The 13,618-nt window shown below is 45.0% G+C and overlaps 1 protein-coding gene across 1 annotated transcript in view; it reads right to left on the bottom strand.

Annotated features, from left to right (window-relative positions):
* LOC123729246 (uncharacterized) overlaps positions 1-13,618 on the bottom strand; it is a 34,412-nt gene that overhangs the window by 5,017 nt on the left and 15,777 nt on the right. The window contains exons 7-10 of the mRNA XM_045703526.1: positions 10,798-10,829; positions 10,066-10,223; positions 6,805-6,905; positions 5,816-6,045 (exon numbers count right to left, since the gene is read on the bottom strand). Coding sequence (XP_045559482.1) covers positions 5,816-6,045; positions 6,805-6,905; positions 10,066-10,223; positions 10,798-10,829 — 521 coding nt within the window. The remainder of the gene's footprint in view (positions 1-5,815; positions 6,046-6,804; positions 6,906-10,065; positions 10,224-10,797; positions 10,830-13,618) is intronic.

The raw sequence follows: 13,618 nt of genomic DNA, 5'->3' as shown, positions 1-13,618 counted from the left end.
TTGGAACTTTGCTGTTGGGACTTGCTTACATTCAGCCACAAGAGCATTAGTGAGGTCGGGCACTGATGTTGGGCGATTAGGCCTGGCTCGCAGTCGGCGTTGGGGCAGGTAGCGTTCTCCTGGTATCCGCCAAACCCAGATTCGTCCATCAGACTGACAGATAGTGAAGTGTGATTCATCATTCCAGAGAACCTGTTTCCACTGCTCCTGTTTCCACTGAGTCCAATGGCGGCAAGCTTTACACCATTCCAGCCGACACTTGGCATTGCGCGTGGTGATCTTAGGCTTGTGTGCGGCTGCTTGGCCATGGAAACCCATTTCATGAAGCTCCCAACGAACAGTTCTTGTGCTGACGTTGCTTCCAGAGCAGTTTGGAACTCAATAGTGAGTGTTGCAACCTAGGGCAGGTGATTTTTACGCGCTACGCGCTTCAGCATTCGGCAGTCCCATTCTGTGAGATTGTGTGGCTTACCACTTCGCGGCTGAGCCGTTGTTGCTCCTAGATGTTTCCACACTAGCAGGGCAGAAATTTGACAAAACTGACTTGTTGGAAATGTGACATCCTATGACAGTGCCACATTAAAAGTCACTGAGCTCTTCAGTAAGGCCATTCTACTGCCAATGTTTGTCTATGGAGTTTGAATGGCTGTGTGCTCGAGTTTATACACCAGTCAGCAAAGCGTGTGGCTGAAATAGCCAACTCTATTAATTTAAAGGTGTATCCACATGCTTTTGTATATATAGAAAGTATATTTAGATCACTGGTGAGCTCACCCGTGATGTGATAAATTGTAAATAGTAATTGCTATCAGCTAATTCATATTACGCTTTTTATCAGCCGAAAGTTAGCAAAATATGACCACTTATGTTAGATCACTCTTCCTCAGCGCTATGAATAATATAATCTACATTTTCAAGTTTGGATGAGAATTTTGTTATGCTGTAGCTACTTTTGTGAATGTCTGAAAATTGCATCCAAAAATAAACTGGTCACGTTGAGGACATAACGTTGTAAAGACTGTGTAAAATGTTTCTGTGAAAAAACAGTGTAGCCAGCTTCAACGCTGACTGTTGCGTCAATCGTAACTGGACGTTTTTAAATAAGAGTTCTAATCACACAGGTTTGAAACGTACGCTACAGGGACCACTGTATAATGATCACACGAGTGTGTTTGTATGTGTCAAAGGGTTAGAGACAATACAGAATCTTACTATGATACCTGAAACTCAAAAGGTGACTTCAAGAGTGGCGAGGGGATCGATAAACCCATCAACTTCAGGACACTCATAACGTGAATGATACAATTCATTTTCCACATTTAAATGGAATAAATCATTTAGAATTCCTTACATTTAGCAAACCAGACGGCACAATTGTCTTGTTTTTTTAATTTACGGATAGCTAGGGGCACACTCGAACACTCAGACATTATTTACAAATGAAGCATTTGTGTTTAGTGAGTCCGCCAGATTAGAGGCAGTAGGGAGGACCAGGGATGTTTTCTTGAGTGTGTGAATTGAACCATTTTCCTGTCCTGCTAAGCATTCAAAATGTAACAAATACTTTTGGGTGTCAGGGAAAACGTATGGAGTAAAAAGTACATAATTGTCTTTAGGAATGTAGTGAAGTAAAAGTAAAAGTTGTCAAAAATATAAATAGTAAAGTAAAGTACAGATACTAAAAAAAAACCGACTTAAGTAGTACTTTCAAGTATTTTTACTTAAGTACTTTACACCACTGGAAATAAGTCCATGCTCATAAAAAAAACGAAATCGTCCACTCTAATCGTAAACAGTACCTACCTCCACTGGATTCAGCCAGAGTCAAAAGGAAAATAGATTGAAGTGCGTCACTCACAACTGCACTATTATCACAGACTTCTCTCTTGATTCATAGCCAAAGTATCGAGTAATGGCATCTGTATAAATTCAGACTGCCATGCAACTTCCTGGGAGCCGCGCTACAAGGTCGTGACCCACAGTTTGATTGACAGGGTTAGAGCCTTTAACATTGGAGCATTGGTTGTTAATGATGTGCTCGACCACATTTCTATAGACTTTAGATCAGCGTGTGAAGCCGCAATTCAAAGTCAAAACATGAGTAGATTCAAGTGTTTTTATAAAAGTCCTTCCCATCTGTGTCAGGTATGCCCTCAGACATGGTAAATTTTTCTGTATTCCAAATAAACACACTTCAGTCAATAATGAACAACATTTACTTGGAACATACATTAGTAACATTCCTCAAATGCCAAACAAGAGTCAACCAGTTTCCTGATAGAGTCAGACAACTGAGGTCAAGCACAAGCCAAGCAACAGGACGAATTAGACAAAAACAACCACCCACTGTGCGACCCCTTTCCTGGAAACCCAAAAGCAGACATTCCACCTCTCCAGTCTGGCTGTCTAACTGTCTGAATGCCTCTGACTGGAAAAGGGACGTGAAGGAAAGAATGGGAGGATACCCTAAGATCTTTGGTTTCTGCAGTTGACACCCTGTTGAAATATGTCTGGGAGGCAGTAGTTTGTATGATATGGTGCATTCAATTAAGAATTCTCCAACATCTGAGGTAGTAGGACTGGGAATGTGGGTATGTTATTTTATCAGAATTGCATCCATCAATGCCTCTCAGACATAAACATACAAAGATACACACCCAGTCTCAGACAGCGTGTGGGAAAATACTGTAATGACCCGGCTGGGTCATAAAGGGAAAAGAGACGGACTCTAGGTGTGCAGGTCAGAACACAGGTTTATTCCTAAACTGGGCTATTGTTCAGGCCACAGCCCACGCCGCTAAATGCCAAACGTACACAATTATACCATGTCGAGTTAAGGGGCACTCCCATAGGAACAGATCAAGGCCCCGAACAGAACGAAAGAAGATGAGACAGTAATCCCTATTTATGCATTTCCAAATCCCGCGGGATTACCCATCATACCCCCCCCAACCTTTCCCTCTGTCCTGACATATTTAACCCCTGCTAGTAGCCATGAGAACCATAACACACCCACAAACACAGAACACAATACCGGGTCGTTACATAGCCCCCCCCCTTTCTAAACCCTAGCCCCTAGGGTTACACAACAAAATCCTTAAAACGACCCGGAGGTCGCATCAGTCTCTTGGGCCTCCCCGTGGCTCTCACCGGTGAACCCCCAGAACACTCATCTGCCCCAATGTCATTTCCAGCGCCCTCCGAAGAAGCAGCCCCCATCCCAGGCTCAGGTTGCGCTAGTCTCCTCGTTAGACTGTTCCCGTGGGCTCACATCAGAGACCTCACTCCCATTTCCTACCGTTTTCCTCCCTCTGTAGGGTGCCAATCGGTCCCGGTGGACCACCACCTTCCTGCTCCGTGGAGGGACCTCCACCCGGTACGTCACCTCCCCCACTCTCTCTATCACCAGACACGGCCCCACCCATGCACTGTCCAGCTTTGGGCACCGCCCCTTCTTGCGCGTGGGGTTGTGAAGCCACACAAATTCTCCCGCTTCAAAGTGCCTCCCCCTAGCGCGTGAGTCGTAGTGGCGCTTTTGGCGCACCCCTGCGTTCTCGAGTTGCTCTCTTGCGAAGGTGTGAGCCGCTTCTAACCGGTTCTGCAGACGACACACATAGTTCGGGCCAGGCAAAACCCCATCGTCATTATCAGGAGGGTGGCCAAACGTCAGTTCGGCTGTGGTGCGCAACTCACAACCTAACATTAGTAGCGCTGGGGAGCACGCAGTCGATTCTTAAACAGCCGACCTACATGCCATAAGAATAAACGGTAAGTGGGTGTCCCAATCTCTCTGGTGTTTTGAGGTAACGATGGCCAGCTGCTATGCTAATGTTCTGTTAAATCTTTCCACCAGCCCATCACTCTGGGGGTGAAGCGGAGTAGTGCGCGTCTTCTCCGCGCCTAAGAGAGAACACCCGTGACTCGAAGTTTCTCCCCTGGTCGCTGTGAATAGACTGTGGCACCCCAAACCGACTGATTATTCCCCCCACCAACGCATCAGCTACTGTCTCTGCCTCCTGGTCTGGGAGAGCGTAAGCCTCCGGCCACTTGGTGAAGTAGTCCATAGCGATTAGAATCCACCTGTTACCGCTGTCTGTGGTTGGAAACGGCCCCACTATGTCTACCCCCAGTCTCTCCATGGGCTCCCCTACTGGGAATTGTTGTAGGAGGGCGTGTGACTGACCTGGAGGTCCTTTTTTAGCAGCACACTCGTCGCACTGCCTACAAAAGTCCTCAACATCCCTCCTGTGCCTGGCCCAATAGAAGCCTTTACGCACGCGCTTTAACGTTTTGCGACCCCAAAATGCCCTGCGCCAACTCCCCCATGAAGCTGCTGTAACACGCTCCCCTGCAGCCGTTTGGGCACCACTACCTGCCACGTAATTTCTCCAGTCGCTGGCTTTTTCCACCCCCTCTGGAGCACTCCCTCAGCCACTCTAAGGACTGTGAATTTAGCCCACAGTCCCTTGGTGACTGGTGATAGAGGGGCTACTTCCCCCCACGGCGGTCGTCTTCTCTCTTCCACCCACCGCAGCACAGGACGCAGCTCTGCGTCCTCCTCCTGGCGACGCCTCCACTCCCCAACGTCCACAGCCTCAAGCTCCCGGCACTCTGTCACACTCAGCTGACTCACCGTGGCGGTGACTCCCTCCTCCCTGCACAGTTCTCTCTCTCGCTCCACCCGTTTGGCGCAGTACCCACAGCCATCCTCAGCACACGGGCGGCGGGACAAGGCGTCTGCATTGCTGTGGCGAAGGCCGGCTCTGTGCTCCACCTGGAAGTCGTAGGGTTGCAGCTCCTCCAGCCAGCGGGCAATCTGACCCTCTGGCTCCTTGAAGGAGAGAAGCCACTGAAGGGCGGAGTGATCCGTCCGGACCACAAACGGCAGGCCCCCCAGGTAGTACTTGAAATGGCGTACTGCTGCCACGACAGCCAAAAGCTCTCTCCTTGTCACGCAGTAGCGTTTTTCAGCCTTATCAAAAGTTCTGCTGTAATAAGCTACTACGTGTTCCCCATTAGGACCACGCTGAGCCAGCACAGCCCCCAAACCCTCATTGCTTGCGTCGGTGTCCAGGATGAACGGACGGTTCGGGTCTGGTGAGGCCAGGACAGGGGCCTCCATCAGGGCACGTTTGAGGGCCTCAAACGCCCGCTGGTGCTCTTCGGTCCACTGAAAAACAGTGTCCTCCTTGAGAAGGTGGTTCAAAGGAGCCGCTACCCCCACAAACCCCTTCACAAACCTACGATAGTAGGATGCCAGCCCCAGGAAGCTCTTAACCTCTTTTTTTCCCCCTGGAACTGGCCACCCCCTCACAGCCTCTACTTAATACCGGGTCGTTACAATACTTTCTACAGTTAGTTATAGTACAAACACGCGCACACACACACACACACACACTTTCAAGACATTGCATCAACAATTTGGGCTCCCGAGTGGCGCAGCGGTCTTAGGCACTGCATCTCAGTGCTAGAGGCGTCACTACAGACCCTGGTTCGATTCCAGGCTGAATCACAACCGGCCGTGGTTGGGAGTCCCATAGGGTGGTGCACAATTGGCCTAGCGTCGTCCTGGTTTGGCCAGGGTAGGCCATCATTGTAAATAAGAATTTGTTCTTAACTGACTTGTCTAGTTAAATATAAATAAAAACACTTAGACAGGGAGGCTGGATACATTCTGCTGAAGATGAAGTGATCTAATCATGAGCCCTTAGGCATTCTGAACTGTGCTTGCAGACAGTGATAACCCCACATCTTTGGGATAAACTACCTGACTAGGTTCAACTACTTACAGTTTCCACACTACAGTGCAACTCACTTGTGTCCGTTGCAGCAGATTTCATACTGAGGGTCGTATGTGTCCTCTCCACAGCAGTGTTTGCCTGGATCGTTGAGATGAACGTGTGAACCACACACCATGTCACGGGATGGCAGATACAAGTAGCCACCTGGGGAGCACTGGTACCCATCCTCCACCACACGGTGCAAGGTCTGGTTACAGCACAGCACCCCTCGGTCCTCTACACCATACGGAGTTGTACCGCAGCACTGGGAGAGAGACACACACCAGTCAGCAGGGTAACAACACACACACACAACATGAATAACAGACATGCAAACACACCGTAGCATGCACATACCCAAAATTCACACACAATCGCAAAAGTTCACATGCTATAAAAGAGAGTCTAACTTTCTTACCAGGGGACCTGTGCACACATCCTCTACCAACAGAGTGCCAAGCGATAGAAAAGAGACCTCTAGTTATCCGTCGTCTGACACACTCTCACACAAAAGAGGAGCTGCTCTACTCTAACTGGTTGCAGGGTGGGGCTTACAAAACTAACTGTGCTGCCAAAACTGACATAGTACCGCATATAGCCCAAGTAAAGCAAACACCACTTTAAATAGTCATTTTTACTTGCAAATCATAGGGCATATTTTGTCCTTGATAGACAGACAGCACTCTAGAACATTGGCAATGAGTATGGGACACCCACTTCCCAATGGGGCCCTGTCTAAACATTCTGAGTGGACTTAAATTGGTCAGTTGAAAACTTATATTGTCAGCCTTGTCTTACATTGCCCCTTTTAGATATTTTGACCATTTTAGACAGATACTTTACATCCCAGTACTGTACAGCATTGTCTTTATGCTTTGACCAACAACTCAACAGGTAGATGGATGACTAAGCCGTTTTACTTGACTTTGACTGACATGAGGAGAACTGAACCTAATGTAGTGGAGGAGGCTCAGTGAAGTAAGCTTTAGCTCTAGGCCTTAGGTCTGTGGGCTAATGGACTCACCAGGTTCTTTCCAGGCACCCTATTGGACAGCTTCCCGGAACAGCAGATGTTGATGTCTGGATTGTAAACCTGAGAGCCAAAGCTAGCACCATGGTAGTGACCTGGCAGACAGATGGGAAGGAGGGAGGACCGTGATGTTCAAGAAAGGAAAATCATGAACTAATTTGTAATTACCCAACACAATCAATTTCGCCTCTGAGTTCAATCAGTAGCACACATCATCTTAATTTCTCAGTGTGTGTGTGTGTGTGTCTTTGTGGTTTTTGTGGTGTGTAAATTATTTATAACTGCCAGGTCAAAAATGACCCTAACACAATATTTGAACCCTGGTGGTGTACAGATTTCATGGAAATATGAGCAAAGGCGATGTTTCACTTTTTCTAATGTTGGGGTCACTCTTGGAAAAGTCCTAAAATGTCAAGTTGAAAAAACATCATTTAGGGGGTTTTCTCTGCTGTTAAACATAGTGGCGGGTCATTTTTTAACCTTAAGACAACACAAGGATTAACTTAAAATACTTTAAACTACTACTTAAGTCGTTTTGGGGGTATCTGTACTGTACTTTACTATTCATATTTTGGACAACTTTTACTTCACTACATTACCAAAGATAATAATGTACTTTTTACTCCATACATTTTCCCGGACACCCAAAAGTACTCGTTACATTTTGATAGCTTAGCAGGACAGGAAAATGGTCCATTTCACACTCTTATGAAGAGAACATCTCTGGTCATCCCAACTGCCTCTAATCTGGCGGACTCACTAAACACACATGCTTCGTTTGTAAATTATGTCTGAGTGTTGAAGTGTGGCCCATGCTTCCCGTAAATAAAAAACAAGAAAATGGCATCATCTGGTTTGCTTAATATAAGGAATTTGAAATGATTTGTACTTTTACTTTTGATAGTTTACAATATTTTAGCAATTACATTTAATTTTGATACTTAAGTATATTTAAAACCAAATACTTTTAGACTTTTACTCAAGTAGTATTTTACTGGGTGACTTTCACTTTTACTTGAGTCATTTTCTATTAAGGTATCTTTACTTTTACTCAAGTATGGGTACTTTTCCCACCACTGGTTATATGTGAACTTAGTAGCCCAGTAATCTCCTCCTATTAACTCTGTACACGAATGGCGCTGACGTGTTGGTAGTACCCATCTCGGTAACGACCATTCTTTAATTTTTTTAAATGTACTTTCATTTATTCTGGGGAGTAATGAGTAATGAAGTGATCAACATGACTTTAGTCGAGGTCCAGCCGATCTTCTGATACAGGACGCAGAGATGAATATTAAAACTGTCACCTGTAATAAAGCAAAGGACGCTATGGTAGATGGCATCCAATGGTATAAGAGTAGCGGCTGCTGAATTTTGATAAATGGTGACACCAAAGTCAAGAACCGGCAGGGAAATTGATTAGGTCAGATCAGCTTTGCACAAAATAACTTTAACCAGACCCTCTCTCACCCATATGGGGGGTTAACGACTCACACCTTTTTGTAAATCAAGGAGAGCACATTCAGGCATCTCCCTCTCCAAATTCACCCAAGCCTTTGTTTCAACAGACCTTTTCCCGCAAAAACTCAAACACGTTCTAAAGTGGAACAATATTGGAACAATATTGGAACAATATTTCTGGAACAATACTTCTAACATAGAATGTGGGGAATGGTCAGAGACGATCTGGAGAACACTGGTGACATTTCGGGTGTTAGTTTGTGATGTTATTAAAAATGTTATAAAGGAAATACTGTAACTTGAAAAGTATACACATTATGTGTGTGAGGTCGATCCGATGCGTTGTGTATGAAATCTGAAAAATTATGAAAGTGTTTTTGTTAAGAGAGGGATGTGATTTTAGAAACATTTTTCTATAAGAGCACATTTTTCTATAACTGTGCACAGTAAGTAGTCACCGCCCCCTTGAGTGAGGTCAGAGAGCATGTCAGCCTGCCGGAACTGCCCCTTTCCAGCAAACTGCATACATTATTGGTTAAGAAATGAACATACTAGACCAGAGAGACGTTGAGCTGCAGCTCACGTTTAAAGTGGATTAAAAACATTTAATCTCAACACGAGGTAGGGACGATAAAGTCACCTCCTGGACAATCACTGGTACTGCTGATTAGCTGTCTGAAGTAAAGTATCTAGAAAGCGAATTGAAGTGGAACCAGTCTACTACTCTTCTCAAACCCCTGTGGAACGCTACTCTCATCACCCCACTGGGAACCATCAACATGGCTGGCTAGCCTATCTTCAAAGAAGCATCTTTCAGAGCGAATTGAAGGAGAATAAACTTGTAGTTCTGTTCAGGACTACACGACAAGTCACCTGATACTGGACGACTGTAGAGGAGAACAACAGTAGAAGATGGGTCGGGACCCCTTTTGGACAATCAGAGCCTTAGAAGCGTGCAGCAAAAAGGCCCGGTTAGGAGGGATACACGGCAAACCAAGGCATTTCCACATAAATATATTCATTATTTCTTACTCCAAGCAGACAGTGGTTTGTGTGCAAATTATAAGTGAGAGTAATCTGTTTTAGAGAAATGTAATCATCGAATATTGTAAGGGCTTTCATTGTCTGCTTATATGCTCCCTTTATTTATCCTACGGTTCTGACTTGGTGTACAGGGAGAACACTGTAAGAATGGCCCATGTTCTGAATTCTGTCACTGTACATTTCAAAAGCGCTAAACAAATTCTTATATTGACTACGTCCGTCCTAGCTCGCTCATTAATGTCTTAATCAAAATTACGGATTGCCTCTTATCCGCTTGTCGTCCCCTTATGCCATAGTTTGTGGATCTCAATTGTCATTAGAAACCACATTTGTTTAAGCAAGTCAGCCATATCAGCTATGTTTTTTTAAAAGGCAGTAAATGAGGCTAAATCTTATCGCTGCCAGACAAGGCTCCGCTGATAGCCAGGTGTAGCAGTGGTAAGATGTTGAGGCTGCTGTTGGGACAGCTTTATGTAGGAGGTAACAGTTTGTGGGCACCGTTTGTCACCGTTATAGTGCAATTAATGTATTGTTTAGTGTTGTGTTGTGTAGTGGCTCTGCTGGCATGCATCCCACTTGTTTTCTTTTCCCCCACCAATATTTACATGCTAAGATTGGCACTGCTCTCAGACTCAGACTCGCAAAGATGCACCCCTAGTCCGAAAGATGTTTATTATAGTGGAAACACGCACACACACTCACAAACGCACACACACACTCACACAAACACATTGCAGATAAGTGGTAAACCTTGTGCTGTCTTATCTGGGGTGTGGCAGAGTGTTCCCTCACAGCAGGTCTGGTCATGTGAGTAACTTTGTCCCTGGAGAGATGTAGGGTTCACACAGCAACGTTCTGTTGTTGGGTTAAAGCAGGCACATTGACCACAAGGCTTCTCCCCAGGCATACTGCATGTGGAGAAACAGACACACACACACACAGACACACACACAGACACACACACACACAATTAGATGCATATGAAACTTGTACATAAAGACACACATAAACAAACCATAAACATATTTATATGTACACTTATACACATGCACAAGCTCAGTTACTCTTTTATTAATTTTTTTACATAATCCATAAGCATGTTTTTAATTATTCCACCACTCTCAGACAAAGGTTTACAGTTAAAGGACCACTTGAGGTTATCACAATATCAATGTGCTTGTTGGCAGACCATTCCAATGTTTCGGGCCAAGGACAAAAGCCTAAACCCACAAGGAAAATAAAACAATTTGTAACACCTAGAAAGAACCTTCAGAAAAGCTGACATGTAGTGGGTGTTAAAAAAAATAAATATTGCATAATTTAAAACAGATGCCATTCCCATTGTGGCTTTTAGCCAATGGACATCAAGTATATTATTTTAAAACCTGAATGTAAATGAAATGGTTGAATTGAACATTGAATAAAGAAAGTGAAACATGAGGTTCAGTATACTGTATGGTTGAAGGTCAAAGGCAATCTTACCATTTTGGAGAACTCTGATCAATTCCCATGTGCTGAAACAAAAGAAAGAACAAAATACACACAAAGATGACTAACCATCATAATGTGAAGTTTCATTAAAACCATACAAAACTAGTAGATCACCTTTTACTAACATTAAACATTGTCCTTTCAGATGAAATTAGATATTTCTTCATTTTCAGTTTTTCATAGATATTTGCTTCATGTACAAGAAAAGGCATTGTGGTAAGAAAAGGTTCACAAAAAAAGAAGTAGACCAAAGCGCAGCGTGGAAAGTGTTCATGATTCCTTTATTCACAAAACACATAAACAAAATACCAAAAGGCGAAAACGAAAGCGCACAGTTCTGTCAAGCATGGACACTAAACAGAAAACAAGATCCCACAAAAACCCAAAAGGAAAATGACAACTTATATGATCCCCAATCAGAGACAACGATAGACAGCTGCCTCTGATTGGGAACCACACTCGGCCAAACACAAAGAAATAGAAAACATAGACTTTCCCACCTGAGTCACACCCTGACCAAACCAAACATAGAGAATAATAAGGATCTCTAAGGTCAGGGCGTGACAGGCATGGCATAGGCTCGGCATAACATTAAACAAAGCAGCCTCCCCACCTTCCCTAGCTGAGAGATGGGGCTGGAGAAATGTAATCACTCTCAAATTCATAGAAACAATCAATGGGTACATATTATTCATTTATATGTCCAAAAATGGATGTAGCAACTGCTTATTGCACCGTTAAGGACTTTCAACACCCTTCCACATTACATAAACCCCCCCCCCCCCCCCCCTATATTCAATATTACACATCCCCTTAATATCCAAAATACCTGAATATTGCACATGATGTTTTTGCACATCCCTACAATCTCCCTTTTATATTGCACCGTTGGTTACATTTCACTGTAGTTCACTATTGCACATTCACTAATGAGTGAGTCCAAATGTAGGGTGAAGATGGCGCCGAATGACATGGCAGCTCTGCTTCTAGCTCCTAAGCAGCTTTGCAGTATTTCATTTTTTTTGTGTGTGTTATTTCTTACAATATTAACCCAAAAGTTTTTTGTGTTATTACATACAGCCGAAAATAACTTTTGGATATCAGAGCGGCGGTAACTCACCAACATTACGACCAGAAATGTGACTTTCCCGAATTGGATCCTTTGTTCGTACACCCCAGGGCAATTAACTTATCCCAGAGGCTGCTCCAAGACGCCACAAGCGGAGAAGAGATATTCAGAGTGGACTTCTAGTCCGACTCAGGAGGCGTGCGACCAGCCACCGCTTTCGAGTATTTTACTCACTACTCTTTAGTCCCTGGGCAATAAAGTAGACAAGGTCAGGGCGAGGATCTCCTTCCAGAGAGACATCGAGGACTATAACATACTTTGTTTCATGGAATCATGGCTCCCTCCAGATATACTGTCCCCGTCCATACAGCCAGCTGGGTTCTCAGTACATTGCGCAGGAATAAAGACCTCTCCTCGAAGAAGAAAGCCGGTTATTTATGTTTCATGATTAACTAATCATGGTGTGCTTGTGATAACGTTCAGGAACTTAAGTCCTTTTGTTCTCCCAACCTAGAATATCTCCCAATCAAATGTCCACCATATTACCTCCCAAGAGCATTCTCTTCCGTTATAGTCACAGCCGTGTAAATTCCCCCTCGAGCCGATACCAAAAAGGCCCTCACTGAACTACACTGGACTTTGTGCAAAGTGGAAACCACATATCCTGAGGCCACATTTATTGTAGCTGGGGATTTTAACAGGCAAAACGTCAGTACAGAGACAAAGTGGAGTCGCAATTCAACGGCTCAGAGACGAGACGTATGTGGCAGGGTCTACAGAAAATCACGGATTACAAAGGGACAACCAGGCACGTCGCGGACACCAACGTCTTGCTTCTGAACAAGCTAAACGCCTTCTTTGCCCACTTTGAGGATAACACAGTGCCACCAACGTGGGCCGCTTCCAAGGACTGTGGGCTCTCGTTCTTCGTGGCCAACGTGAGTAAGACATTTAAGCGTGTTAACTCTCGCAAGGCTGACGGCCCAGATGGTATCACTAGCCACGTCCTCAGAGCATGAGCAGACCAGCTGGCTGGAGTGTTTACGGACATATTCAATCTCTCCCGATCCCAGTCTGCTGTCCCCACTTGCGTCAAGATGTTCAACATTGTTCCTGTACCCAAGAAAGCAAAGGTAACTGAACTAAATGACTATTGCCCCGTAGCACTCACTTCTGTTATCATGAAGTGCTTTGAGAGGCTAGTTAAGGATCATATCACCTCCACCTTACCTGACACCCTAGACCCACCTCAACTTGCATACCGCCCAAACATATCCACAGATGATGCAATCTCTATTGCACTCCACACTGCCCTTCCACACCTGGACAAAAGGAACACCTAGTGTATGTGAGAATGCTATTCATTGACTACAGCTCAGCGTTCAACACCATAGTGCCCTCAAAGCTCAACACTAAGCTAAGGACCCTGGGACTAAATATCTCCCTCTGCAACTGGATCCTGGACTTCCTGATGGGCCGCCCCCAGGTGGTAAGGGTAGGTAACGACACATCCACCACGCTGATCATCAACACGGGGCCCCTTCAGGGGTGTGTGCTCAGCTCCCTCCTGTACTTCCTGTTCACTCATGACTGCACGGCCAGGCACGACCTGACCATGTGGTGCAAGGACAACAACCTCTCCCTCAATGTGATCAAGACAAAGGAGATATTGTGGACTACAAGAAAAGGAGCACTGAGCATGTCCCCATTCTCATCGACGGGGCTGTAGTGGAGCAGGTTGAG

Source organism: Salmo salar, chromosome 20 (genome assembly GCF_965601325.2).
Source record: "Salmo salar chromosome 20, fSalSal1, whole genome shotgun sequence".
Classification (NCBI taxonomy): Eukaryota; Metazoa; Chordata; class Actinopteri; order Salmoniformes; family Salmonidae; genus Salmo; species Salmo salar.
The sequence above is the reverse complement of the archived record's forward strand: the minus strand, read 5'-3'. Positions and strand labels throughout refer to the sequence as shown.